Raw genomic sequence first — 26,268 nt, forward strand, 5'->3', positions numbered from 1 at the left:
TGTGCATTTATATAAATTTTAGAAATACTTTTAAATTTTTTATTATTTTTTTTCTTGACCATAAATTTTGTTTTTACTAACATAATCGTGTCATGTAGTGTATATTTTTTTTTTCCTTTTCGTGTTTCCATCTTTTTCCTTTTTTTTTTTTTTTTTTTTTTTTTTTTTGTTAAAAAAAAATTAATAAAATAACAGTAAATAATAATGATAGAATTTCCCAGGGTGATGTTCTTCCTCCTTTCGCTCGTTCTTCTAAACGTTTCGAAAGAATATAATATAAGGAATATTGGAGGTAATAATCTCAAAAATTTAAGATATCCAGATAATGCAGGGGATATAACTATAGCACATCCAGATTCTCTAACCCCCAATGAAGAAGATCAGCTAGGTAAAAATGTTATTCATAGACATGCCAACTTCATTCAAGCATCTGCTTCCTCAAGAAATATGTTACATGATAAAGAAAGACATGCGTCTAAGAATCTTGTATCACATGAAATCACAGGAGTTGTTAAAGGAATAATAGAAGGACAACCCATATCAATAGCTTTAGGAGCACAGTACTCGAATAATTTTGAATCTTTAGAAGTATTAACATTAACTGCTTCTAGTCCTACTTTCAGATTTAAAGTACCTGCAGGTAAATATTATTTACGTACTTTTGGAGCTGCATATATGACGCCTAGTGCTATAAAAGTAAATGTGCCTTGTGAAAAATGTAAATTTGTAAATACTCTATATACTGATTCTATCGATATGAGTCCTTATGAAAATGACCCTAATTTGTTTATATATGAATGGGAATTACAATCATCAGCTCCTATTGCGTTAGAACATATAAATACGATACATAATGATGATGCTGAATGGACACATGAACATGATTTATCAAATGAGTTAAAATTAGACGGATCAGGTGCTGCAGCAACTTTAAAAGAATTTTATGGAATTGAATTAATGGGTTTATGGGGATCTGAATATGCAGATAGGTTACTAAATGTAATTGCTAAATTTCCAAAGTGTATACAATTAGTTACTTATGATAAGGAAGAAAGATCTCGACAAAGAAAACATCAAAAATGGATATTAGTTCAAGAGGATTTAGGAGCATTTGATATGGATGTCGAAATATTTGGTGAAGGGGATAATGAAAATTACTCTAAAATAGTACGTGTTTCTAAGGAAGCATTTGAATATTCGAAAAAAATAGTAAAAAATCCAGGTAGTAATGGGAAATATTATTCAAGAAGATTAGAAAAGGTGTTAATTCGTGCTCTTTTATCATCTGATTATGAATTATTTTCAACTTATTTTGAACAGAAACATGGGGTTACTTTATTAGACCCAGAGAGAAATTATTCCTTAGTAGAACGTGTAACAGGATATTCATATAATGATTATCAACCTTGGCGTCAAAATATTGAAGAGCTTGTTGAATTAGCTACATCATGGGATGAATATCCACAAGGATTTCAAAAAGTGTCTGGATTAAAATATTTAGGAAGGAGAAAGAATGGGTTGAAACACCCTGTTTATCCAACTGCTCCAGCTGTGGCTTTTCCTGCTGGTGCTCAAAGAGATTCCCTTCTTGAATTTATGGAATCTGCATTTGTAAATTATAGAGATATATCTCATTTAGTGCTTCACGAAATTGGGCATTTTATATATGTAAATCTTTTATCTAGCGAATTAAAAAATATTTGGATATCAACGGGTCAATGGTATGAAGAACCTTTATCCCCTAGTAAATGGGCTACTAAAAATGAGCTAGGCTTCGTTTCTGCATATGCACATGATAAAACACCAGGCGAAGATTTCGCAGAATCAATTGCTGCCTTTGTGTTGAACCCTAGATTGTTAAATTCTAGAAGTAGTATTAAATATAATTGGATAAAATCAAATGTATTTAGTGGTAGTTTTTATGTTACTAATGGTAAACATAAATTTGAAGTTCTAAACCTAGGAAATGAAATATTTTATTTTCCTGGGAGAGTAAAAAAAATACATGCAGAAGTGTTGGGTAGTCCAAGTGAAGATAAGAAAGTTAAGATAAATATTACTTTATTATCCTCTAAGGGAAAAAAAGGATGTGCTAAGAATGCATATGCAAGATTTTTTTCTGAACAACAAACTTTTAAAGATGTATATTTTTATACAGAAGATCATTCGGAATGTAGTCATAACTTATATACTGAGTTTACTATGAATCCAAGTGAGAGTAGAGGTAAATGGGTAGTTGAATCATTAACCTTTAAAGGGGAGAATAATATAGATCGTTACACAGGGCTAGGATCTTTTATGTTATATTTGTATATCAATAATCAAGATGAGGATATTGAAAAACCAATACCATTACTTGAGTCAGTTTCTATATATCCATATAATGGAGTAGGTACAGAAGATTCATTATTAAGATTACAAATTCTAGTACTAGAGGATAAAAATTTAAAAATATTTGGTGGTACTTATGCAAGTTTTGCCTCTAGAGAAAATTCTAGCTACTCGTATAGTAACCATACTTACCAATCTTATGATCAAGAATTAGATGTATCAAAATTAAATAGAGATTATTTTGTAAATGATATCTCTACTAGCGGTTTTAGACAAGTTAGCATGGATTCATGTAGTGCATATACAGATATGAATGTACCTAATTTGAAATGTTTTCAAGTAATGAATCCTGTACATATTCCAAAATATTGTGTAGGGGGAAGATATTACTTCAGACAATTTGCTGTAGAAGATGACGCAGGTAATCAAAATATCCTTAACGTTTCATCTAACAAGTATTATGCTGATTTAGTACCTTCATCTGAGAGAGATAGACAAGAACCAGTTGTACGTAATGTCCAAGTGTCAAGTAAACCAGCTAATAATCAACATGATGGAGAAACAATTGTTAATGTAGATTTTTCTGTATATGATGACTTATCTGGAGTATATTATATTTATATATATCTAAGAGATCCTCATGGTGGTAGGCATGCAAGCCACATAGACAGGACGATATTACCAAAAGGTAAGGAATATAAATCCATTAAGCATCAGATATTGTTACCAAAGGGATCAATGCCAGGAACATGGCTGTTAGAAGAAATTAAGGCCATTGATATGTGCAAGAACGAGTCCAGGAATGTGTACACCTACAGCGTCTTTGTCGAAAATAATTAGTTGCTTGAGCCTCTGTGGGCTAAGAGAAAAGGGTCAGGAGTGCAAACAGCGCAAAAAAGAAAAAAATATATAAATTAAAAAAAAAAAAATATAAAATAAATAATATGCCACTTATTCACCTGCATCTCATACGTCACTGCAAGCAGTATATAATTCTTTGTAACTTAATTTCTTCTTTTAAATAATAACACCGTGCGTGTTTTTAAGCGTTTTGCTCCTGCTTCAATTCAAAATTGTTCTGAAGTAGGAATAAATCAACAGTTTTGTAATCCCATTTTGTTTCTTTTGTTTTATTTTGTTATCTTTTTTGGTATCTTTTTTGATATCTTTTTTGATATCTTTTTTGATATCTTTTTTGTTTTTTCTTCTTTTTTTTCTATTCTTTTTTTCGTACGAAATATATTAACGTTTATTGTCATCTCATTCAGTGAGCATGTAAAAAACGCTTTAATACGTACAATATCTTTTTTTTTTTTTTTTTTTTTTTTTTTTTACTCTTTTTCTCGCCTTATGCATGCACAAAAGCAAACATAAATTTGCATTATATGTATGTGTACTTGTTAACGCCTCCCCCCCCCACACACACACACACACCTCTCAGAGGTCTTATATATCCATCCAAATAATATATACACCTTCGCTTTAAAATATTTTTTTTATACATAATTCTTTTTTTTTTAAATAAATAGAAATAAAAAATAAAAAAAAAAATTTTACATTTAAGTATAATTTCTTTTACTATAAATTTTTATATAAATATATTTTTGCTATATAATAAATAAGAATAGTTTTACAACACTCATTAACTAATTGAATATTTTTGTATTTCGTCTAACTGTTTAAATTAAGTACAACAATAAGCAAGCTACAATTCTTCAGGAAAAAGGAAAATTTCTGACTAACCCGTTAATTATTTTTTTTTTGTTTCATCTGCTATTTAACCAAGTGAACAAAGCGTAAAATAGGTCAATAGGGAAGGGGGGGAAAAGTTGGGTTTAACAAATTTTTTTTTCTTGTTTGCAAACACATTTCTGCTCATTGCTTATTGATTTTTATTTTTTGCTTCTTACTTATTACTTATTACTTATTAATTTTTTTTTTCTTTTTTCTTGTTTTTTTGATTTTTTCTTTCTTTTAATTTTCTACATTTGTTCTGTATATTGTTGTTCATTAGTACAAAGAACTTTCCTATAACATGTACTTGGCTTTTCCTCTAATTTCCCTTCGAAATTAACTTCAATAAAAAACTGCACTAATAAGTAGTAATACATTTTATCCCATAAATATTGCGCTTTAATGGGAATTTTTAAAAAGTTGCATAAAATGCTTCAATCACTGTTTTTTGAACATTCTTGATAACTTATTTAAAAATTGCAACTCAAAGAAACTTTTCAAACTTTTTATGATTTTCATATAAAAGCAATTGCCACAAAAAAAATAAAAAATTATAACTAATATTTCAGATTAAATAATTGGAATTATAATTAAAAAGATGAAGAAAAGAAATAATTTTTTTTTTTACTTCAAAAGGTTTGCATTTTAATAAATTTTATGCATATTAGTTTCAATTTTTACATTGTGTCTGCACATATCTGTAACGAGGGTTAGAATGACACACATATATATGTATATATGTATATATATATATGTTAAAAAGTATGAAAAATGGAGAGAAAGAGGCAAACAAAACAAATATGTAGAAAAAAAATAATGAACTTGTTATGTTTTATCCCAATGAATGTTTTTTAAAAAAAAAATTACAATTATAATAAAAAATTATTATAAAAAGACATCGACCAAATCTCGAACATTAAAAAAAATGAAAAAAATAAAAATAAAGGTAAAAGATAACATAAAAAAATAGGGACAACATAGAGAAAAAATAGAGAAAAAATAGAGAAAAAAAGTGAAACGTGTAAAAAACAGGAAGATGAAATAATAGATTTATGCGCATATACCGCATATGTTTGCACATATATACTAATGTGTAAATGAGTATTAAGGTTAAAGGGTTCATGTTAATGGAATAAGTTTAAAAAAAAGTGACAAAAAAAAAAAAAAAATTAATAACAATAACATATATATATGAATGCATTTTCCTTAACATCTCAGTAATGAAGTGCACGTTTTGTATTTAATTAAATTGCAGCATTTGAGCTTAACTGATATGTACACTTGGAAATTTTTGCTGATCAGTATATATTCACCTATTCGTTCATTAGTCTTTTTTTTTTTTTTTTATCTTTTTTTCTACTATAGTTGCTGCTAAACACTGAGAAGTGGAAATCCCCATTTCTTAAGGAGATTTCTCTTCTATATTAACAAAGAAATATAAAAAAAAAAAAAAAAAAATGCATTTATTAATTATTCATTATCTATTACTAATTATGCGTTGTCCACTGTTTATTGTTTTTTGTTTATTGTTTTTTGTTTATTGTTTTTTGTTTATTGTTTTTTGTTCATTGTTTATTGTTTATTGTTTATTGTTTATTGTTCATTGCTCATTATTCGTTATTAATTGTTCGTTATCCATACAGAGCAATATAACAAACAACGTTCTATAGTTCTGAAATCCTATGCCTTGACCAGACCCATGCACAGAACAGGATTTCAAGCTCTTAGAGCATTTTCCAAAGGGTGCTGATACATAAGGACTAGATGTATGACTTTCACCATAAAAGCCAGTTAATATTTTACCTTCTGAAGGGCATTCGAGGTCTAAATGTCCATCATTAAATTTCTTTGATTTGTTTACTGCACTATGAAAATCGTCCTTTGCAACAAGGGTTAATGTATTTATGCCAGACCATATTGTCCCATCTAAGCAAACTAGGTACATGTAGCTCTTATCATTTTCCTTGCTCATATTTAGAGAGCAGCTCTTCATTCCTAAAAAGGGAATATTAAGTGTGAAAGTGGATGGATGAGAAGAAATATATACAGATGAGTAGATTAATAGATAGAAGGGTAAAAATATAGGTATATAAATAAATAATACATGCATATTGATGTGAGGAAAAGCAAATGAAAAACAAAACACGCCTGCGTAAGGAAGTTCATGCGATTATACATTCAAATATGCAAAATGAATACTCATATATATATATATATATATATATATATATATATATATATACATGCACGTATACATATGCATGTACATAAATATATGCATGTACGTATATGCCCATATAAGGGCAATACAAACCTGGTCTACATGGAGTAACGTAAGTCTTCTGAGCGGAATCATTTCTGCCCGAAGAAGCAGCAAATCCAAATCCAAATATGATCGTGTAGTCATTAGGGCATTTTACAGTATTAAAAGTTGAATCACTTACACTCACTACTTGATCAGAAAAGGGTAAAACTTGAGAGCCACATTCCATATATAAATAAGATATATCATATTTGTTTGAGTTCCCTTGTTTTGATGTACAACTACTTAAACCGGATTCACATAATTCAATATCATACCCTCTCAGCTTTCCAGTATTATTCCAGAAATTCTGTTTTAAAATATACCCAAATAAAACAATCATATCATGTGGGCATTCTGCACTGATAGGGGGTGGACCACTCTTCGTAACTGTTGAGGAAGTTATTAACTATAAACATGGAAAAAAAAATAGGTAATATTAAAGTGATATTGACAGTTAAGAAGGGTCGTAGCATTTGTCTTCCCGGTAAATGGGTAAGCATTGGTGTGCATGTTGTTATGTATGTATGTATGTATATATATGTGTACGTAAAACAATGCGCATGCATGTGTGTATATACGAAAGGGTACTCATGCATGTGTTAATTTGTTCATTACTATTTTTGTTATGTCTTTTTCATCCTTTTGCATTGTATCATGTGGCGAGAATCCATACAACCTTGAATAGTATAGTAACGCTTTTTCGTAGTCCCTTTTCAACTCATCCGAATCAAATGTAAAGGATAATGGAAAAAGTTTTATACTTATAGGCATAGGATTTTCAGAAACAGTTTTTGACCACTCAAATAAATTTTCTTCTTTCGTTACATCTTTAATTGGATTTCCTCCTATAACAACCATTTGTTCACTCATTTCATAAGATTCATCATTATTACTTGAAGAGCTGTCAGAACTAACATTTGTTGAACCCCCTGCGCTTCCAAATCCAAACTGAGCTTGAATTTCAGCTTTTACGCTTACTCCGTCTTTTTTCATTTTCTTCACAGATGAATTGGATACGTTTATTATTTTTGTTATCTTACCCCCTATATTTTTAAAAAAGGTAAGAATTACATAAATTGGGCGTCCCGCGTTGTGTTCGCATGGTTAGATGGGTGCACATATAAACATATATATATATATATATATATATACATGCGTACATGTGTACATACATATATAAGTATGTACATGCGTGCATCTATGTATATATGCGTACACATGTGTGGGTATTCGCATACACATAAAGGAAGAAAAGACTCAGGAAATTTAGCCTCTTTTGGCGGGCCTTTTAAAACGACAAAAATAATTTCTCTTTCCTTTTCTTCTCTCTTTTTTTTTTTTCCTTTAGCTACCTAATTGAGCTTCATAAATTAGGTGTGTGCCATATGTTTTAAAGAATTGTATCCATGGAAATATATTTTTACACACATCTAATGTTTTGTTTTGTTCGTATACATCCGATCCGCATTCAGTGTCTTTTTCTAGTCCATTGAAATCCAGTGGAAGACCTTCCACTGCATTGATATATGCTTCAGTTTTCTCCCTAAAAAGGATTAAAGAAAAGTTTTTATCTTTTATTACTCTTATCTAGTTGTGTCATGTTATATGCTGTCTTATTTATTTTTTTTTTTTTTTTTCTGCTACTTAAATAGCTTTCTCAAGAACGTTTAGCAAAACTTTAAGCTAAATCTGGCCCTTTTTTGAAAATAGAAATCAGTTCATACACACGTGCATATATATGTAAACGTATGTGTGTATGTACTTACATACAACACACATGTACGCTTGCCTATATTACCAAGGAACATAAGGGGGTAGCCCAATGGTATACTTGATACAATTTGATTTTACGTAATAGGTTTTACTTGTTCTCTTTGAAACTTCGCTAAGAAACTTCTTATAACCAACTGATGCTGAAAAAGACGCAAAAGTCATATATCCCCCGGATGCACTTGCTTCTGATGATAAATTACTGGTGTAGTCTGAAATACTGGAGCATTCCTTAATCTATGAAATGTGCATAAATGTTTAGAAGTAAATATGGTACTCGTCTGAATACAAATCCATATGTATGCATATATATAGCAATTGTACAGCATGTATACAATATGTATGTATATATACATGTATTACTCATTTTTTAAAACCACATGATATTATGTTCGAGGACATACCATTTCCGCTCTACTGCATGCATTTTCTTTTCTTATCCATCCATTTAATGGCTGTAGGGTGTTTAAATCATTTGCTACTCCTCTATTACTCAGTTCCCAGTTTAATAAATATATTTGCGCCCTATACCCAGGGTCCGTTAAGGAGTCTGGCTCACCTAATGGATTTCCAAAAAGCAAATCATAACCTATACCTACAAAATATAGTCCTGGAAACACATTCATCTTATCTTTCACTATACCTTTATTGTTTAATATATTACCTTCATTTTTATTATCTTCTTTATTATCATCTTCATCATCGTTATTGTTGTCATTATCTGTATACTTGTGGAATATATTATCTTTTCTTTTTAATTTTCTTTCAGTTTCACTTTTGTTTTCATCATTAAATTTATATCTTTTAAAATTTTCCTCAGCTTTTTTTTTATTTTCATTTATATGTTCTTCATTTTTTTCAATTTTAAAATGTTTTTTTATTCCTTTATCCTCTGCAAGAAAAAATGTTAAAAAGGAAAATTAAACACTTTCTATTGTATACATGACACGTATGTCTTTTTTTTTTTTTTTTTTTTTTAAATAATTACGAACAATTATGAACAATTACGAATAATTAAGTATTTTTCTTATTTTTCATTTTTACCATTATTTAAATCCTGATTATTCATGTTACTTAAATAGCCATTTTCATTTTCATCTTGGTTATCATCATTCTCTTCCTCTTCACTATCACTTAAATATGCTTCATCCGATGAGGAATCCCCTATAATAGGATTTAAAAACATTCATATAAATATATATCAACAAAAAAAAAAAAAAAAAATTTTATGTGGAAAACTTTACACACAGTAGATAGCATATGTTTATATTACATATATAGTCAGTTTCTCTCACGGGCACACGAATATATGCCAGTGTACACATGTAAACACATTTATGTGCACATATACAACCCTGTACATATATATATTCCCATGTGGAATTATCCGTATATATAATGAAAGCAAAATAAAAAACCACAAGGGCTAATGTAGCCCATTCCATTTTATATATATTCACATTTTAAAGCTAAAAAAAAAAAAAAAAAAAAAAAAATTATGACCAGTGCATAACATTACCTGCAGACGTAGACACTTCATCATCTTCATATAAGTCAACTAAATCTTCATCTTCTTTTCCCATATTTTTTTTTTGATTAACAAATGAAATATCATTTGTATTATTACATGATACTGCATTACATAAAATACTTGCATGTTTTTCTATATTCCTTAATTTCCCATTTTCATTAAATGCAATTTTTTCATTCCCCTTATAATTGTGATATTTACTCCTTGTAATGCGAGTACTTTTAACGTAACCTCGGTGACATATGTATAATATAATAAACAACAATGAGACGTGTTTTTTCATATTTCTCAGCTTTATTTGTTTAAACACATATGTATGAAAATATATACATTTTATCTTCTTTTTTTTTTTTTTTTTCCTGTCTTTTATTCAATCTTGTTTTAAAAAAATCAAAATATATCTTGTACAATATAGTATATACTAAGGTGCAACAAATTAAGTACAGCTCTAATATAAAATTTAAATTATATATAAATAAGCTGCCAAATATTAAGAGCTGAAGAGAGGGGGGAAAAAAAAAAAGAAAAAAAAAAGATATACTAACTGAGAAGCTTAAAAATAAAAATTGTTCATAATATTGGTAAGAACATATTTTAAATATTAAGCATGCTAAAAATATTTTTTTACTTTTTTTTAAACTACAGCAAATTATATATCAATATAAGTAATTAGAGCACGCTTGAATAACAGATTAAATCTATTTTCTTTTTTGACAGTTATTAATGGATAATCTTCTACTCATTTTAATGAAAAATAAATAGTGTAAAAATATATGAATCTGTCTTTTTTATTTTATATTATTTTTTTTTTTTTTCCTTTTAATAATTAACACATTTTAATAAAATACATGTCGAAATTGAAAAGATGTAAAAAATTAGAGAAATTCCAAACTTCCTTTTTTCGTTATATTCTCTATAAAGTAACATTAACGTAAAAACATCAAAAAAAGACAAAATAAGTAAAATAAACAAAGCAGATAAAATAAAGTTAACAAAGCACACAACATTAACACAATTAAAACATATACATTTTAATATTTTAAAAACATTTTTTTAACAACACAGTATAGCTTGAAAAAATAACAAATCTGCGAAAACATGAAACAAACACAAGAAAACAAATTAATACTCTCATCAAATCAAATTAATGTAAATCAAGAACCCAAAAAAAAAAAAAAAAAATTGCATGCATGTGACATTTTTAAAGAAAATAAGTTATGACATTGTTTTTTGAGAGCTTTGACTGATCAGTTTCTGATATGTGTTGTATAAAATACATCAAAACTTTGAGATGTATCAAACATGAATTTCACTTTTTTTTTTTTCTCATTAACAATATACACATATAAGAGTTTTGTATATTAATGAATTCTTAAAGTTTTTCCTCCAAACATATGGGGAGCAGTAAAACACTCGTCACTCTATTAAAGTTGTAAAGCATTTCTGCCTTATAAATATTTAAACCATGCAAATAAATAAATATGAAAGAATATATATATATATATATAAATTTATATATGTAAATATGTAAAAATTTATACATGCAAATATACAAGTTTGTGAATGTGCTCATGTTAGTAATATTTTCTAAATCTCCTTATATTTTATACTTTCCTTTTTTACTTTGTATGTTTATATGAGTAACATTTTTGAGACAATTTTTTTTTATTTTAATATATCTTATAGATAAGGAAAAAGACAAAATAAAGGAAAAGTATATGTTCATATTTCCCCTTCCTCCATTTTTTGGGGATTTTCAAGAAAATTTTTGGTTTTTTAGGAAGCAACGATTTTTTTATAAAAAAAAAAAAAAGCGGTGAAATCCACTTGTCTTTTTATTTATAAAAAAAATTAAAAAATATTACATTCTTAAATATTTTAATAAAATAAAATATGGTATATGATCATTTAGAGTTTCCATGTTCCCATATACGCATGTATGTATGCACATACACCTGAATAATTACGCGCATGCATACCTACACCCATGAATACCTGCAAGTATACGCATGTGTTACATTTTAAACTTTTCACAAGCGCTCAAATCCAGCAGTTTTATTAGTACCGTTTAAAAAATTGAGATAGTTTTTTTTTTAATTATTTTAAAAAATTAAGTTTCTACTTTAAAGCCTTTCAGATTTTGATTCTATATACAAAATAATAAATAATGAAACAGTTAAACTTTTACCTACAGGAATATTTGCACAATTTTAAAACATAACTAGTAACCTTTGCATAATTTAATAATTACATAAAGAAGAAAATAGAAAAAAAAAAATTTATTTTGTTCTACAAAAATGCATGCAATTAGCACATTAATTATTAGAGGCATTTACGTAATATTAATGTGTTTCGTATGATTTTTTCTCCTTTTTAACGTAGCGTGGTTTTGAAAGCTTGTTCGGTATGTAACAGATGTATATATCATCCTTCGTAAGAGCATTTTTCATGCATATTCATTTTCTCATGTGTGTAACTTTTCAATACGATCAAAAGCATTATTCCTAATTAAGTGTTATATCATTATACCGTTTAAGGAATCCATGTGTATAGTTTTTCTTTTTTTTAATTATCAGTGTAACATTTTATTCATCATTTTGATATTAATAATATCCATATTCATCCTCATATTCGTCTTCATATTCGTCGTTATAGTCATCGTCGTACTCATCATTATCCTCGTCATAGTTATCGTCATACATGTATCTGTTTTCATTTTTATATGGTCCACCTTTCTTAACCTGAGCAGATGATATATATGCACTTTTTCTTTCTTCGTAAGTAGGCAGTTTAGAATTTTCATCACCTAAAAATTGGGGGGGAGAAGGACTTGGAGATCCCTTAAACAAAGAAGAAATAGCTGATATAGCACCTGGAATAGAGGTAGCCAAACTTATTATACTTCCAATTATTCCAATAAATTGTGTAAAAACTTGTGGATGTCTTTTTTGGTATAAATTTATCGAGTTCGAATCTCTGTATATACCGTTACTACTATTGTTATTATTATTATTACTATTATTATTCCCTTCTTGTTTATCATTTTTTATCTTTATTTGCAAATTTTTTTTTTTCATATTTAGTTCATTGTCTACTAAGAGAGACATGACATTCTCATCATTTTCTTCCTCAATATTTATATTAAACACAAATTTCGTTAACACATAACTTGTAGTTGAATAACTAGTTTCTAATGAAAATGTTTTTCTCTCTTTATATATAACATCACTAAATGTACTAATTTCGTCCAATGGGTACAACTTGTTCATATTATTTTGTACATTTAATATATCTATTTCATGTTGTTCATTATGTATTCCTAATACTTTAGCTTTGTTCATATTTAAATCATCAAAAATAAAAATAGCTCTAATCTCAGTTGTTCCTTTTACCAAATAATATTTGTATGTTCTCAGTGAAGTACCCACTAACTTTTCATTTTTATCGACTAAGTTTGATTCATTAATAACAAATTTAGCACTATTTCTGAATTCAATTCTTTTGTCTCTTAGTACCTCATTTGTCGAAATGCCGCATACATGCGCTACTTTAATAAATAAAATAGACAAAAATAAAAGGCTGAATATGTTCATTTTTTAAAAATATTTTTACACTGTAGCCACACACATATATGCATACTGTATAGACGAACTTAACTATGTATGTGCTTTGGTTTAATTTGATTCAATTTTATTTTGTTTAATTTTATTTCGATTAATTTTATTTCGATTAATTTTATTTCGATTAATTTTATTTCGATTAATTTTATTTTGATAAATTTTATTTTGTTTAATTTTTATTTTGATTAATTTTATTTTGTTTTAGTTTTATTTTATTTAGTTTTTATTGAATAATTCTCAAAATAAATTTAAAAGCAATTTTTAAAAAGTTAATGTTTTAAAAGGTTACGAATTCAGTAGAAACGTAAATTAAGGAAAAATATTTAAAAATTTGACAATCAAGTAATTTTTAAAAAAAAATTTTATTCTCCACGTAAAAGTAAAAAGTAGCTAGCCAAATTATTTATTTATTTTTTTTTTTTTTTGACAAATATTTTACAAATTAAACACATTCGTATGTACAAGCAATAAAGTTTTATTATTTTATAAATATTAGTTAAATGTAAAAAAAGAACTACAGATTTTAGCTGGACAAAAGTAGGCAACAACAGTTGTACTACTTTAATTTTCACTTGGCTAGATATAAAAAAAATATATCTATACATATGTATATATACATATACATGTACATACATTTTTATGTGTTTAATTTGTAAATTTTGATGAAATAAAACATTGCCATTTATATACCTACATTATATATTCATAAAAAATAACAACTATAAGGGAATATTCAAGAACGATACGAAATGTTGTAGAAGTACATAGTACAACACAACTGTTGAAGTTTTAGCAATAACAATGCAAAATGAGAAGGTACTAAAATATATTTCCTTTTTTTATCTTCATAAAAAAATATAAAAATAAGAATAATATACTTTGGTAGTAACCTCTTTTTTTGAATAAAAAATTACATGTTAAATTAAGCCTCGAATTAAGCATTTACTATAATTCATAGGCATATGAATGTACTCATATTCCTCTAATTAAATTTATGATGGTAAAAAATTAACAATTAATAAGCTTATATCGATTTCCTTTAAAATGCTATAAAAAAAGAAAAATAACTGTTATTCAGGAGAAATAAAAAAAAAAAAAAAAAAAAAAAAGCAGGAATGAAAGAAAAATATGGTATATATATATACCAATGTGTAACCAAATACAATTTCTCCATATGTTCATGTTAAACTTGAGTATATAACGTTATAATTTTCAAACTGCTTCATTAATAGTTCACAAATTTCGATTGTAACCTACATATGGACAATAAATAATAAGTAACTATGCATGAGAATACTTAAATATTTATACATTTAAATACTTGTACTTATATATGATGTGTGTATAATTAAATGTTCACATAATTATACAATCTGGCCTCATGCAAAAAAAAAAAAAAAAAAATATTCTAAATATGTAAGAATAAAATATTTTATGTTATATGTTATATGTTTAATAAAAAAAAAAAAAAAAACAAACAAAAGAAAGGAATTTAAAAAATATCTTTGTGTATGCGCTTAAAATAAATTTTCTTCCAGATGTTCAAAGAAAAAAAAAATATAGAGTTCGTACATTACAAATAAATAATTACATACTATTTTAAAGTAATGAGAAAATGAAACAGTAACTATGAAGCAAAACAATTAGTTCCATTCAAATCAGTAATGAAAAAATATATGTATAGAGAAATAGTAAAACAGCTAAAGTATAACAATCAATCCCAATCAAATTGGAATAAAAAAATATATCAAAGTTTTGCTAGTTTTATTAAGCCAATAAAATATGAATTTAAGTAGAAAAAGGTAAAAAAGATAAAAAAAAAATTCACTAATACTTCAGCTATTTCAAAAATGTAATAAAATTATCCCTTTGAAGCCTACCTAATGAAACAAATGCAAAAAGGAATTTTTTTTTTTTTTTTTTTTGATGTTAGCAAAGGATAAATGAAAACCGTTGTGAAAAAAAATGGTGTGAAATATAATTATCATATAGAAACGCCAAGAAGTAATAAAAAGAAAAGACCAAAAAATAAGAGAATACACACATATATATATATGTACACATATAAATGTGCAAGTATGTATATATTTAGAAGCCCCTGTAAGCGCAAATTTAGGAAAATGTAACTCGAAATAACTATAATGAAAAATGCTGTCAAAAACATTGCTTTGTGTTTATTCATCTTTTTGAATCTTTTCCCGTGTTCATACAATTCGTACAAGATTGATAATATAAGAATTAAAAACCCACAATTCAGCGATGTTTTGGAAAGGACAGTGAAAAAAATTAATAAATACATTGAAGATAACAATGATAATTATGATATATGTAAATACAAAAAAATTCCGAGGATTTTAATAGAAAGGAATAAACTGAAAGATAATAAAAAAACAAAATATATAGTTGGTATAGAAAACACTTGTGATGATACTTGTATTTGTATAATTGATTCTAACCTTAACATAATTAAAAATATTATCATTTCCCATTTCAAAGTTGTTCATAAGTACGAAGGTGTGTATCCATTTTTCATTAGCTCAATTAATAACCTGTTCTTAAAGCCCTATGTGCAGAAGGCTTTGGAGGGAATTGGTAAAAATTTGACTAAAAAATGAAATAAGCGCGAACACTTTTTTAACGACCACTGGAAATATAAAATTAAACGAAGTTATATAGCTCAGTTGTAGTGTTCATAAATGAATATATATCTGCATGTGTGTATATATGTATATATATGTACCAACACGCATGTGCAATAAGTTTTCCCATTTTTCTTCCTACAGATACGAAGAAAATTCACTGCTTTGGTTTGAGCGTGTGTCCAGGTATAGCAAAAAATATGGACGTAGCAAAAAATTATATAGGGGAGATACAAAATAAAATGGATAATATAAAAATAAGCTCCGTAAATCATATATTTGCACACATCCTTTCACCATTATTTCTAAATTTTTATGACGATAAAAAAACGTTCACAAATAATAGCGAGTACAGAAAGGAATATATAAATAGTTGCATAAATCAAAGCCTTATTAATTGGAATGTCCAAGATACTATAAAAAAGGATAAGGAGCAAATGGACAAAGTAAAAGGTATTCTACAAGTTTTAAACAGTAATAATGTAACTAGACAGAAGTTGAAAGTTTTGAGCGCGGAAGAATTTTTGAATTATGGATCTTATGTTATAAAAAAGGAGGACGAAAAGGAAGAAGTTGAAGATGAGGATGCACGAGTAGACATAGGAGAAGACAGGAAGAACATAAGCGAAATAAAGACAAATGACAATTTAAAGAACGTGCAAAGAGGGGGGTACTTAACAGATGGATATGTTTGTATTTTAGTTTCAGGGGGTAGCACGCAAGTGTACATGATTCGAAAAAATAAAAAAAATGATATTAACGTCAGCAAAATATCACAAACAGTTGATATATCTATAGGAGATATAATTGATAAAATTGCAAGATATCTTCAACTACCTGTGGGTTTAGGGGGAGGTCCCTTTCTTGAAAAGAAATCAGAAGAATTTATTTCAGAATTAAAAAAACAAAAAATTAATGAAGAAGCTTGTAAAGATCCTTTTCAGCCTTTTCCTTTACCGTTCTCTTCTAACAACATAGTTGATTTTTCGTAAGACCATCTGTATGTTTCGATCCCTATCCTTTCTGTTTTTACATGCGTCTTTTTTTTTTTTTCTTTTTTTTTTTTTTTTGTGTCCGTTTATGAGTGCTTCCTTATTTCCCTCCTTCTTTTCTTTACAATGATATACTCATACTATGTGTAACCAGATTCAAGACAGGAAATGTTTTTCCATTCTATTTTGATATCCAGCTTTTCAGGCATTTTTAACCACATGAAAAAAATTATAATCGAGCTAAAAAAAGAAGAATCATTTGAAAAAGAAAAAGACAGATATGCATATTTCTGCCAGAAAAACATATTTAAGCATTTATTGAAACAGATTAATAAAATAATGTATTTTTGTGAGCTTCATTTTAATATAAAAAACTTATGCATAGTAGGTGGGGTAGGATGTAACAATTTTTTGTTTGAAAGTTTAAAAAATATGGCTTTAAGTAGAAGTAAAACCGAAAATCAGATAAAAGAATATAGAAAATTGAAAAAAAGATTAAAAAAAAAGGTAAACAAAATTGAAGACATAAATTATTTGAATTCAAAAATGTCAAAAAATATAATACGTAATGAAAATGCGATAAGCTCATCTGAAGCTTGGGATATTTATTTAAAATATCTCTTAAAAAAAAAAACAAAGGACAGTATTTTATCATCCTTAAAATTATTAAATTTTGAAGAATTTTCGGAGCTAAAGGAAAAAGGGTATTTTCTTTTTGAAAGGGATATTTTCATAACTCCAAATTCATGTAATATTCTTTTTCCATTTGATATATATTTTTGATGTTCTTTACTCTAAAGTTTTTAAAATGTTTAAGCGATTTTTTATTTTTTACTTTTTTTATTTTTTTACCTTATTTCGCCTTTTTTTTTTTTTTCTCTTCTCTATTTTTCTAATTTTTTTTTTTTTTTAATTTTTATTTTTACTTAATCAATTTCTTCGTTATACTTTGCAGCCTCGTGGAGTGTGTACAAGACCCCCACAAATCTTAGCAGAGACAATGCAGCTATGATTTGTTTTAGCACCTTTCTGAATCTGCATAATAACGTGTAACTACATATATGCACGTGTACTTGAGTGAAGAATGATCTGTATGTATTGATGTGTATGAGTTAATATGTTTGTGTATATATATATATATACATACATATATAGATATGTGCGTGCGTAAGTACCTGTGCATATGTAAGGAATAATCAACCACAACTACACATAATGAGCAATGACTTTCTTTTTTTTTATAGCAATATTCATGAAGACCCATCTGAAATTAAAATTAAGTCAACAGTGAAAACAAAGCTGGAAAATAATTTCCTTCTCTTTTCGGATATCATTGTTTTTGATGTATTTTTGGAGTATCTTAATAATAAAAAAAATTAACTCATTATTCTATTGCAGCTTGGGGTACGTTTATTATATTAATTTTCGGAATACATATTTTTTAGTGAAATGTAAATGAACATTTATGGATCCGAATCCTTTTGCATTTGTATGTCTATTTTCTTTTTTTGTCCTTTTTTTGGTATTTTTAAATAGTAAAAGAACAGTACAAAAAATTTAACATATTAATTATGTAAAAATGCAATTATTAAAAGTGCGTGAATGAAGATCATTTGGAAAGGGTACCTTTGCTTATTCCGCTTGAGCGATTAATACATTAATAGGTTAACAGTATAATGGCTCATTAAACGATTCAACATTTATATTTATGTATATCTGCAAAAATAAGCAGAGGAGAAGACCTTAACATCACCTACTACGTGCTAAAAGGTTTAGAACTATAATTTATACATTATGTATACCCCTATATGTATGCATGTGTAATGTGTGTGTATGCAAAAAATAGTGGGCAGTGCCAAATAAATCTTACTTTTTTAGATGTTAAAAAGGTATTTTAAAAGAAATAAAAGAGGGAACATGCGCGGAAGGGGATGAAGGAAAATTTAATTTTGACAAAACAACGACATTAATATATATTTCATTTTCCAAAGGTGGGAGTTAAAAATTGTCACAAAAAAGATAGTTTAATAGTTACTTATTTTTAACACATATATATATTATATAATTTTCTTGAATACGCAAAAAAAAAAAAAAGGGCAGAAAAGTTGGACAAAAAAAATATTAAAAATTAAATTAACAAAAAAAAAAAAAAAAAAAAAAAAAAAAATTAAAACATATTAATCCTAAGAAAATGAAGCTAAGCTAGGCTAAATGAAGCACAATTTTGATAAAAAGAATGTCTCCATTTGTCAGACAGCTTCACAACTTCAACCGTGTGCAATAATCATTAATAATTGAAAAGTGCTTCGTCCGTGATACGAAAAGATCATCGACATTTCTGATATAATTTTGTTCTTCCAAATATTTATAAGTGTAATGAAAATTTGAATTATTTAATAATGTACCAAAATTAGCGTTTGACTTAAGGACAGAGTTTACACATACATAGGGCTGTAAACAGAATTCTTCATTATATTCATTAAATAGATTATTCAACCTGTTAACATAATAAAACATATTTTTTTTATCAAAATATTTTCTCTTCACACGCTTTACAACACATAAATGAATTTTCCCTATTTCAATATATTCATAATTTTGATCAAATAAATAATTATGTTCCTTGTAATTTTTGTACAATTTTAAATATATGTGAACAAATGAACAACCTATTTTATGTGGTATGATAAAAATATGATTATTATTAACAATTTTAGCTGACAAAATAGTATAATGCGAAGTAATGAGGTACAACTTTGCATTTAAAGGAAACAAAACGCTTTCAACGTACTTATTATATAAATCAATGTAAAAATATTGAATAACATTCAACGGAATATATTTGGAATAATAATTATTTATTTTTGCCCCAATAATATCTGATACATTAATTAATATTTTTTTAAAATTTTTTTTTTTTTTATCTATGTAATATATATAGTATGAATTCGAGTTATGCTCTGTGTGTATATTTTTTACTGATGATAATACAGGATAATAGTAATATTTGTTAAATAATTTCAAAAAATGAAAATCATAATGAAATTTATAAAAACCTTTTGTGCTTAAGTACACAATATGACCATTATTTTTACTCTTTAAATTGTTCTTAACAACAACGATATTGTAAATTTCAGATAATATCATGTTGTTATTATCATTCGTTAGGTTTGCATACAGGAAATAGCTCCCTTCCTTGTGTGCTTTAATTGACAGGAAGGAATCTGAGGCGAATACCAAGTCTGTGGTTATTCTCTTCTCACCATCACTGTTGCTGTAAGCATTACCATTACTATTACTGTTACTGTTATGATTACTAATATCATTTATATTATATATTATTTTATTATTTTGTTTTCTCCCCCTATTAAGCCTGTGAAGCGTTCGTTCACTTCGTCCCCAAGACAAGGAGCTGTGTTCGACCCTATCATTTAAGATTACATTTTTGCTGTTAACAAAATAATCTAGTTTATACGAAATGCATGAGTATTTATAAACATCATTAAAATTTATGAACTCGTAAGGACGTTTCTCTATTTTGCTATAAAAGGTAACAAACATATTTAACTCCTTGTTAATGATAAGATAAATAATGCCACTGTTAAAAAGTTTCATAGAATGTATATAATCAACAATTATATCGACTTGAAAAAAATAAAGTTTTCGTATGTCTCTTTCTTTTTCCAATTTTACACAAATATTGTTACTACATTTTTTATGCTTACGATAATTTTCGTAATATTTTTCTATTTCGTAAAAATCTAGATCATATTTTTCAAGAGTAAATGTTTTTCCCCCAATGGATATAGGAAACATATCATAATAACTTTTAAATATAGGGTATATATGTACTTCTGTTTTGCCTATATTTCTATTAGTCTTTATAGAACAAACGTACATATTTTGCTGATAATCTGTTTTTATTACATTTTGTACTTGTACTATTGAGCTATTTTTGGATATACATAAAACTTTGGATATATATGGATGATCATATTGAAATAATACTTCAACTGTTTGGTTAAAAGGATGAAGGACTATTTTTCTTTCGCTATATAATACCCCCTTTGAGTAAATAATTAATTCGACCATATTGGATAAAATAGAAATATATTTATTATTTAGTTTATATACTACTTCCACCTGTATATAGTACTTACCTGTGAACAGGCAATTAATGTAATAAAATAAATCTAAAATTGGCTCATCATTTAATTGAAAATTTTCTCTTATATCCTTAATTATGGTATTATTTTCCTTTACATTTAAATCTATACGATTCATTCTTATCTTCTTGTTGTAATCATAAACTAATCTTATTTTTAAAAATTGTACTGGAATATAGTCAAATTTTTTATTGTCTTTACTAAAACATTCGATCCTTAAAGGTATTGGCTTATTTTTTTCTGAACGGGTAGATAATAAGGATATTCTTACTTTCGTCATTTTTCCGACCAACAAACCAATATATATATGTTCTGTTTCGTATATCAATTTGTTTCTTACTGTGAGGACGCCCTCCGCTTCGTGCTGTGCATTAATGTACAATGGGAAGCACACCTGTGGGGTGATCCTATCAGTACTACACTCACCGCTTCGACTTCTTATGTCCACATCCACTATGGTATACTTCTTCCTTTTATTAACGTGTAAGCTTCTTCCCTCAAGTGAGGTCAGGATAGTAATTTGTTTGTTCCCTTCAAAGGAATATATCAAACTTTGGGGGTATGATGGTGTAGAGCTTGGTCTACATATAAGAAGAAGCTTATAGTAAATAAAAGGAGAATGAAACAAAACTAAATTTCCGTAATTTGTGTACAATTTATCAAAAAAGTGCAAAGAAATATATTTCTCAAAATGTGTAGAAAAATTATCGCTTTTGTACGAATATGTAACAGTTAGTAATAACACATTCGATGTACAATTTGGTAAGGCACTTACACTATTTGTACTGTTCTTACTCTTTAGAGTTGTATTCAACGTGTCGTCCTTACAATTTATCAATATTTTATTATTTGTTTTTATAACGTTTTTACGTTTCTTTTCTTCCATTTCTAAATAGTATGATTTGTCCTTTAGACATACTTGTAGTTGAAAATTTTTTATATATGATTCTATTGTGTATTCAAAATGTTCATTCGTTAATATAACATTATCGTGTTCATCAATTAAAAAGGTTTTCACATAATAATCAGTATTCTTATATAATAATATTTTTGTATCATTTATAAGATGCAATTTATTTACTTCTTTATCAAACATTGTTATTTGAATAGAAGAGGGATACTTAATATGAACAGGACAATAATTCTTTGTTCCAATTTCTGGTTTCGTTTGATTGTATATCATTTCTATTATTATATTTGATGTTATATGGTTCTTTTTCCCATCAGCACAATAAATGATATAATATTTTTTGATGGGAAAAAAAGGCTCATAAGAACTTGCAGATATATTATATTTCTTATCGTTCGCGCGCATAAGTTTATGTAAAGGTGTATGATGATAATTTATTACTTTGCTGCCTTTACGTTTTACTTTTGTAGTTGTCTCTTTTTTACCTAGTAAGAAATAATTATACACAAAATCATATTCAAATAATTTCCTATTATATAATTTCTTAAAATAGTAATGAGAAGCAGAATTTGCAAAAAAGATGGTACCATTATTACTACTATATATGTTTTTGTACATACCCTTCTTTTGTTCGTTCACATAATACCAATTTGTAAACTTTCTTTCAATAAATAATTTTTTAAATAACAAAGGACAGATATTTCTATTATGTTCATTCAAATATGTATTTTCTTTTATAACGATTTCGTCTATATTCGACTCGGAAGAGATGTTTATTCTATATGGTAAATTATCAAAACCATTGAATAATATCAAATTAATCATTTGGTTAAATTTTATATATTTACTACACACAAAATCTTGACATAAGAGAGCTCCTATTTTATTATATACATTCACAAAAACATTCTTTCTTATTATTTTTTCTCCTTTGTAATAAATCATTTCCATCAAATTTGCATTTTTCTCTCTTTTTCCTTTGATTTGAATAAATCCACATGCATTTTTAAATTTTTCTGGCATTTTCAAAAACTTGGAATATTTATTTATTACCTCTATATTTGTCTTATCATACTTAAGTTTAATATCATTATGTACGTTATTAAAGCAACTACTCAAGAGTATACTACTCTTATCAGAGAAATGAGTATATCTAACAGAGTGACCATAATTGATCCCTTCCTCTTTTCCAATCTTAGTATTATGTACCCCATTCGAGTAAAACTTTATTTGTCCATTTATCCTTTTTTTACTACTTCTTATACTTTCCCTATTTTTCCCTTTCAAGCAAGCTAGATCATCGTATCTATGACACGAATTGCTCGTGTAACTATACACATGCATAAAAAAATATATGTTCGTAACTTCATTAATTTCAATTGTATCCTTTTCTAAAATGACTGAATAATCATTAATTTTCTCTACAATATATAGTCTAGATATAAAACAGTTATTTGAATTTTTCTCATCACAAAATAGTAAGGTAATCAAATGAAGGTTATTCTTTCTGTCTGAGTTGTATTCTTCTACCCAATGATTTTCCTTATCATTTATGCCACAACTACTTCTTTGAGTACGCTCAACATATTCATTTCTTTCTCTTGTTACAACTACAGTTCTGTTATCCACAATGACACTTAAAAACTTATGCTTCTTAAATATTTGTACAGTGTATTTCCCTGCACTTCCCCCGTAACACTTGTAATAGATTTTTTCATGGGGTAAAATAAAAAGAGTAGACATTATGAAAATCTCTTTAATGTAACATTCTATGGGAGATGATACAGCCACACTATAGTAAAATTTAGGATAATTTTTGTAAGATATTTGAAAAGAATGAATTCCCTTTTCTATAGGAACAAAGTAATTAGCGAAATATTCCTCAAAATTATATAATGAATGTATAATTAAATTATACTTTTTTGAAAAGAGAGTCCACTTAACTTGATCACTGGTATTTCTATTCAATAATTTTCTTCCGCTTTCATCATAAAAATGCACAATACAAAGGTACCTTTTTCCCAGAATAAAATGCTCCCCTTTGTTTATCTTCTTATTTATTTTATAATAATTATGAAGGTAAAAATCATCAAAATAATAATTACTTTTGTAGTAAAAGTGGTTTCTCAATTGATCTATTTCTCTTTCAATTAGTTTACTGCTCCCTTGAATGCCGCTTCGTTTGCGTTTTTTCGAGAAGGGGATAGATGAAGTGCAGGAAGAAATGGTCGAGTTACAAGAAGCAGCAGTTCTATCAGTTGTCGTATTAGTGCCCCTCTCTACTATATCCGTGTACACAGGATAAAAACAAGTCACATCTGTGTTCCTTATTTTATGTACGAATATAATTGACGTAAATTTTTGATGACTTTCCCTATTTATTACAACAATATGTACATTTACCTCTTCTATATTTTTCCTAACTTTTATAATCTCGTCCGATATAATATCATAGTTTTTACTTGGTTGTATTTGATACTTATTTTGAAAACTCGTAATATACATATCCTTTAAACAGTTCATAGTTTTTAAGTGATTCATATTTCGTTTTATTACATTATTTAGACTGTACGACACTAAATATTGCTGTTCTATTTTTTTGTCATCAACAAATCGTTTAAAAATATGTCTCTTCTTACCAATAAAACATACAGAGTTATTACCACTCCTTTCATTGTACAGATGAGTGCCTTTTTCTCTTTTCAAAATTAATTTAACATGAGATTCCTCTGCAATGTCCAGTCTATTCGGAAATAACGACAATAATTCATAAATAAACACAATGATATAATAAAAGATAGGTTTACATTTATTATATAGTTGTATAAGGATCTTTGTGATACCTGCTTTTTCTTTTGTTCTTATAGACAGTTCATATTCGCCATTACCATATGTGATGGAAGCATGTTGTATATATTTTTCATCAAAGTAAACTTTAAATAGATTACTTTTTGATAGCACCATTTTCTTTTTATTTTTCGATATTATATATACATTTCTTTTCTCATTTTTTTCAATATACATAGTAATATAATCATTTATCATAAATATATGATTGCTCACATCATACTCTACAGTGATGTATTTTTTTTCTCCTTCTCCATTTTCATTTCCTTGAACAATAAAAGATGACAAGAATTTGCAAGTAGCTTTTTTTGTATTTAGCAATATTAGTATTTCCCTTGTGCACACATTATCACTTAATATACAATTATTCCCAATACTATACGTGCTACTGCCCCTCGTGTTAACAATGTCCTTCTTTACAATTTTATTTTTCTTGGATTCTTTTCTTTTCCTAATTATGTCATCATTTCCTAAATAAAATATTTCAAAAAAGTCTTCTTTCAAATAGTACCACATGTAGCATTCGCTTAAACCTCCTGAACTGTAGTACCTTAAATTTTTCTCTTCATTCAGATTATTGAACGATATAATGTCATTTTTTGGAGCACTTTTTTTTCTTGTTGCCGCTATGAAACATGCAAATAAATAGACTAAAAAGGACCTTATCATTTTATCCTTTTTTTCGCTATTTCATTTTTTCACATTTTTTTTTTTTTTTTTGCCTTATTCTGCATTTGTGAAAATTAGGAAAGGAACCATTATATGGAGTAAGAAAAAAAAAAAAAAAGACCAGAAGAAACATCAATAGGGGAGTGACTCTTGCATATTTACTCAAACTACCACGCGACTTAAACATACGAATGTATATATATTTATACACATTATGTGTAAGTTTGAGGGTGGGTATGTATGCATGTGGGTATGTATGTATGTGGGTATGTATGCATGTGGGTATGTATGCATGTGTGTATGTATGTATGTATGTATGCATGTGGGTATGTATGCATGTGTGTATGTATGTATGTATGTATGTATGTGTGTAAGCATCATATATGTGAACTCACATGTACCCATACATATGCTCAACAAAAGGCAAAACCGTAAAGGTGCAGAAAAAAAATAAAAACATAATGCTTCAAATGAAATACACCTATTTATCCCTTGTACGAAAAAACATTTCATGTTTAAAAAGAAACAAAATATTCGATCTTCTCCTTCAGGAGTGAAATTATTCTATTTATTCCGGCATACACCTATGTATGCATACATATATATATATTACCTTAAACTGGATCATCCAGTTTTTGACTTTTTTTTTTTTTCACCTTTTACACAGACCTTTTTAATGCTAAAAAAGGCATCTTTGGGGCTATTCAAAGTAGGCAATAATTTCAAGGAGATAATTAAAAAAAAAAAAAAAAAA

The 26,268-nt window shown here is 27.2% G+C and overlaps 5 protein-coding genes across 5 annotated transcripts; 2 read left to right on the plus strand and 3 right to left on the minus strand.

Moving 5' to 3' along the window:
* Window positions 1-204: 204 nt before the first annotated feature.
* Window positions 205-3,171, plus strand: SIAP1 (sporozoite invasion-associated protein 1, putative; the record flags this gene model as incomplete). Its single annotated transcript, XM_029008816.1, has 1 exon — window positions 205-3,171. One exon carries the CDS (start codon window positions 205-207, stop codon window positions 3,169-3,171), a length of 2,967 nt encoding a protein of 988 aa, XP_028859405.1.
* A 2,494-nt stretch (window positions 3,172-5,665) lies between these two features.
* PLP1 (perforin-like protein 1) lies at window positions 5,666-9,954 on the minus strand (the record flags this gene model as incomplete). The annotated part of the gene is made up of 8 exons (XM_029008817.1): window positions 5,666-6,060; window positions 6,380-6,776; window positions 6,986-7,413; window positions 7,723-7,913; window positions 8,169-8,377; window positions 8,545-9,032; window positions 9,185-9,304; window positions 9,660-9,954. The coding sequence occupies 8 exons, from the start codon at window positions 9,952-9,954 to the stop codon at window positions 5,666-5,668; spliced, it is 2,523 nt and encodes an 840-aa protein (XP_028859406.1).
* Window positions 9,955-12,274: 2,320 nt separating this feature from the next.
* PmUG01_03018800 (conserved Plasmodium protein, unknown function) lies at window positions 12,275-13,264 on the minus strand (the record flags this gene model as incomplete). Its single annotated transcript, XM_029008818.1, has 1 exon — window positions 12,275-13,264. The coding sequence occupies one exon, from the start codon at window positions 13,262-13,264 to the stop codon at window positions 12,275-12,277; it is 990 nt and encodes a 329-aa protein (XP_028859407.1).
* A 2,168-nt stretch (window positions 13,265-15,432) lies between these two features.
* Window positions 15,433-18,302, plus strand: PmUG01_03018900 (tRNA N6-adenosine threonylcarbamoyltransferase, putative; the record flags this gene model as incomplete). The annotated part of the gene is made up of 5 exons (XM_029008820.1): window positions 15,433-15,883; window positions 16,075-16,918; window positions 17,120-17,670; window positions 17,878-17,971; window positions 18,167-18,302. 5 exons carry the CDS (start codon window positions 15,433-15,435, stop codon window positions 18,300-18,302), a joined length of 2,076 nt encoding a protein of 691 aa, XP_028859408.1.
* Window positions 18,303-19,181: 879 nt separating this feature from the next.
* On the minus strand, window positions 19,182-25,514 carry PmUG01_03019000 (conserved Plasmodium protein, unknown function; the record flags this gene model as incomplete). The annotated part of the gene is made up of 1 exon (XM_029008821.1): window positions 19,182-25,514. One exon carries the CDS (start codon window positions 25,512-25,514, stop codon window positions 19,182-19,184), a length of 6,333 nt encoding a protein of 2,110 aa, XP_028859409.1.
* Between the last annotated feature and the right edge of the window lie 754 nt (window positions 25,515-26,268).

This window comes from Plasmodium malariae, assembly GCF_900090045.1.
Source record: "Plasmodium malariae genome assembly, chromosome: 3".
Lineage (NCBI taxonomy): Eukaryota > Apicomplexa > Aconoidasida > Haemosporida > Plasmodiidae > Plasmodium > Plasmodium malariae.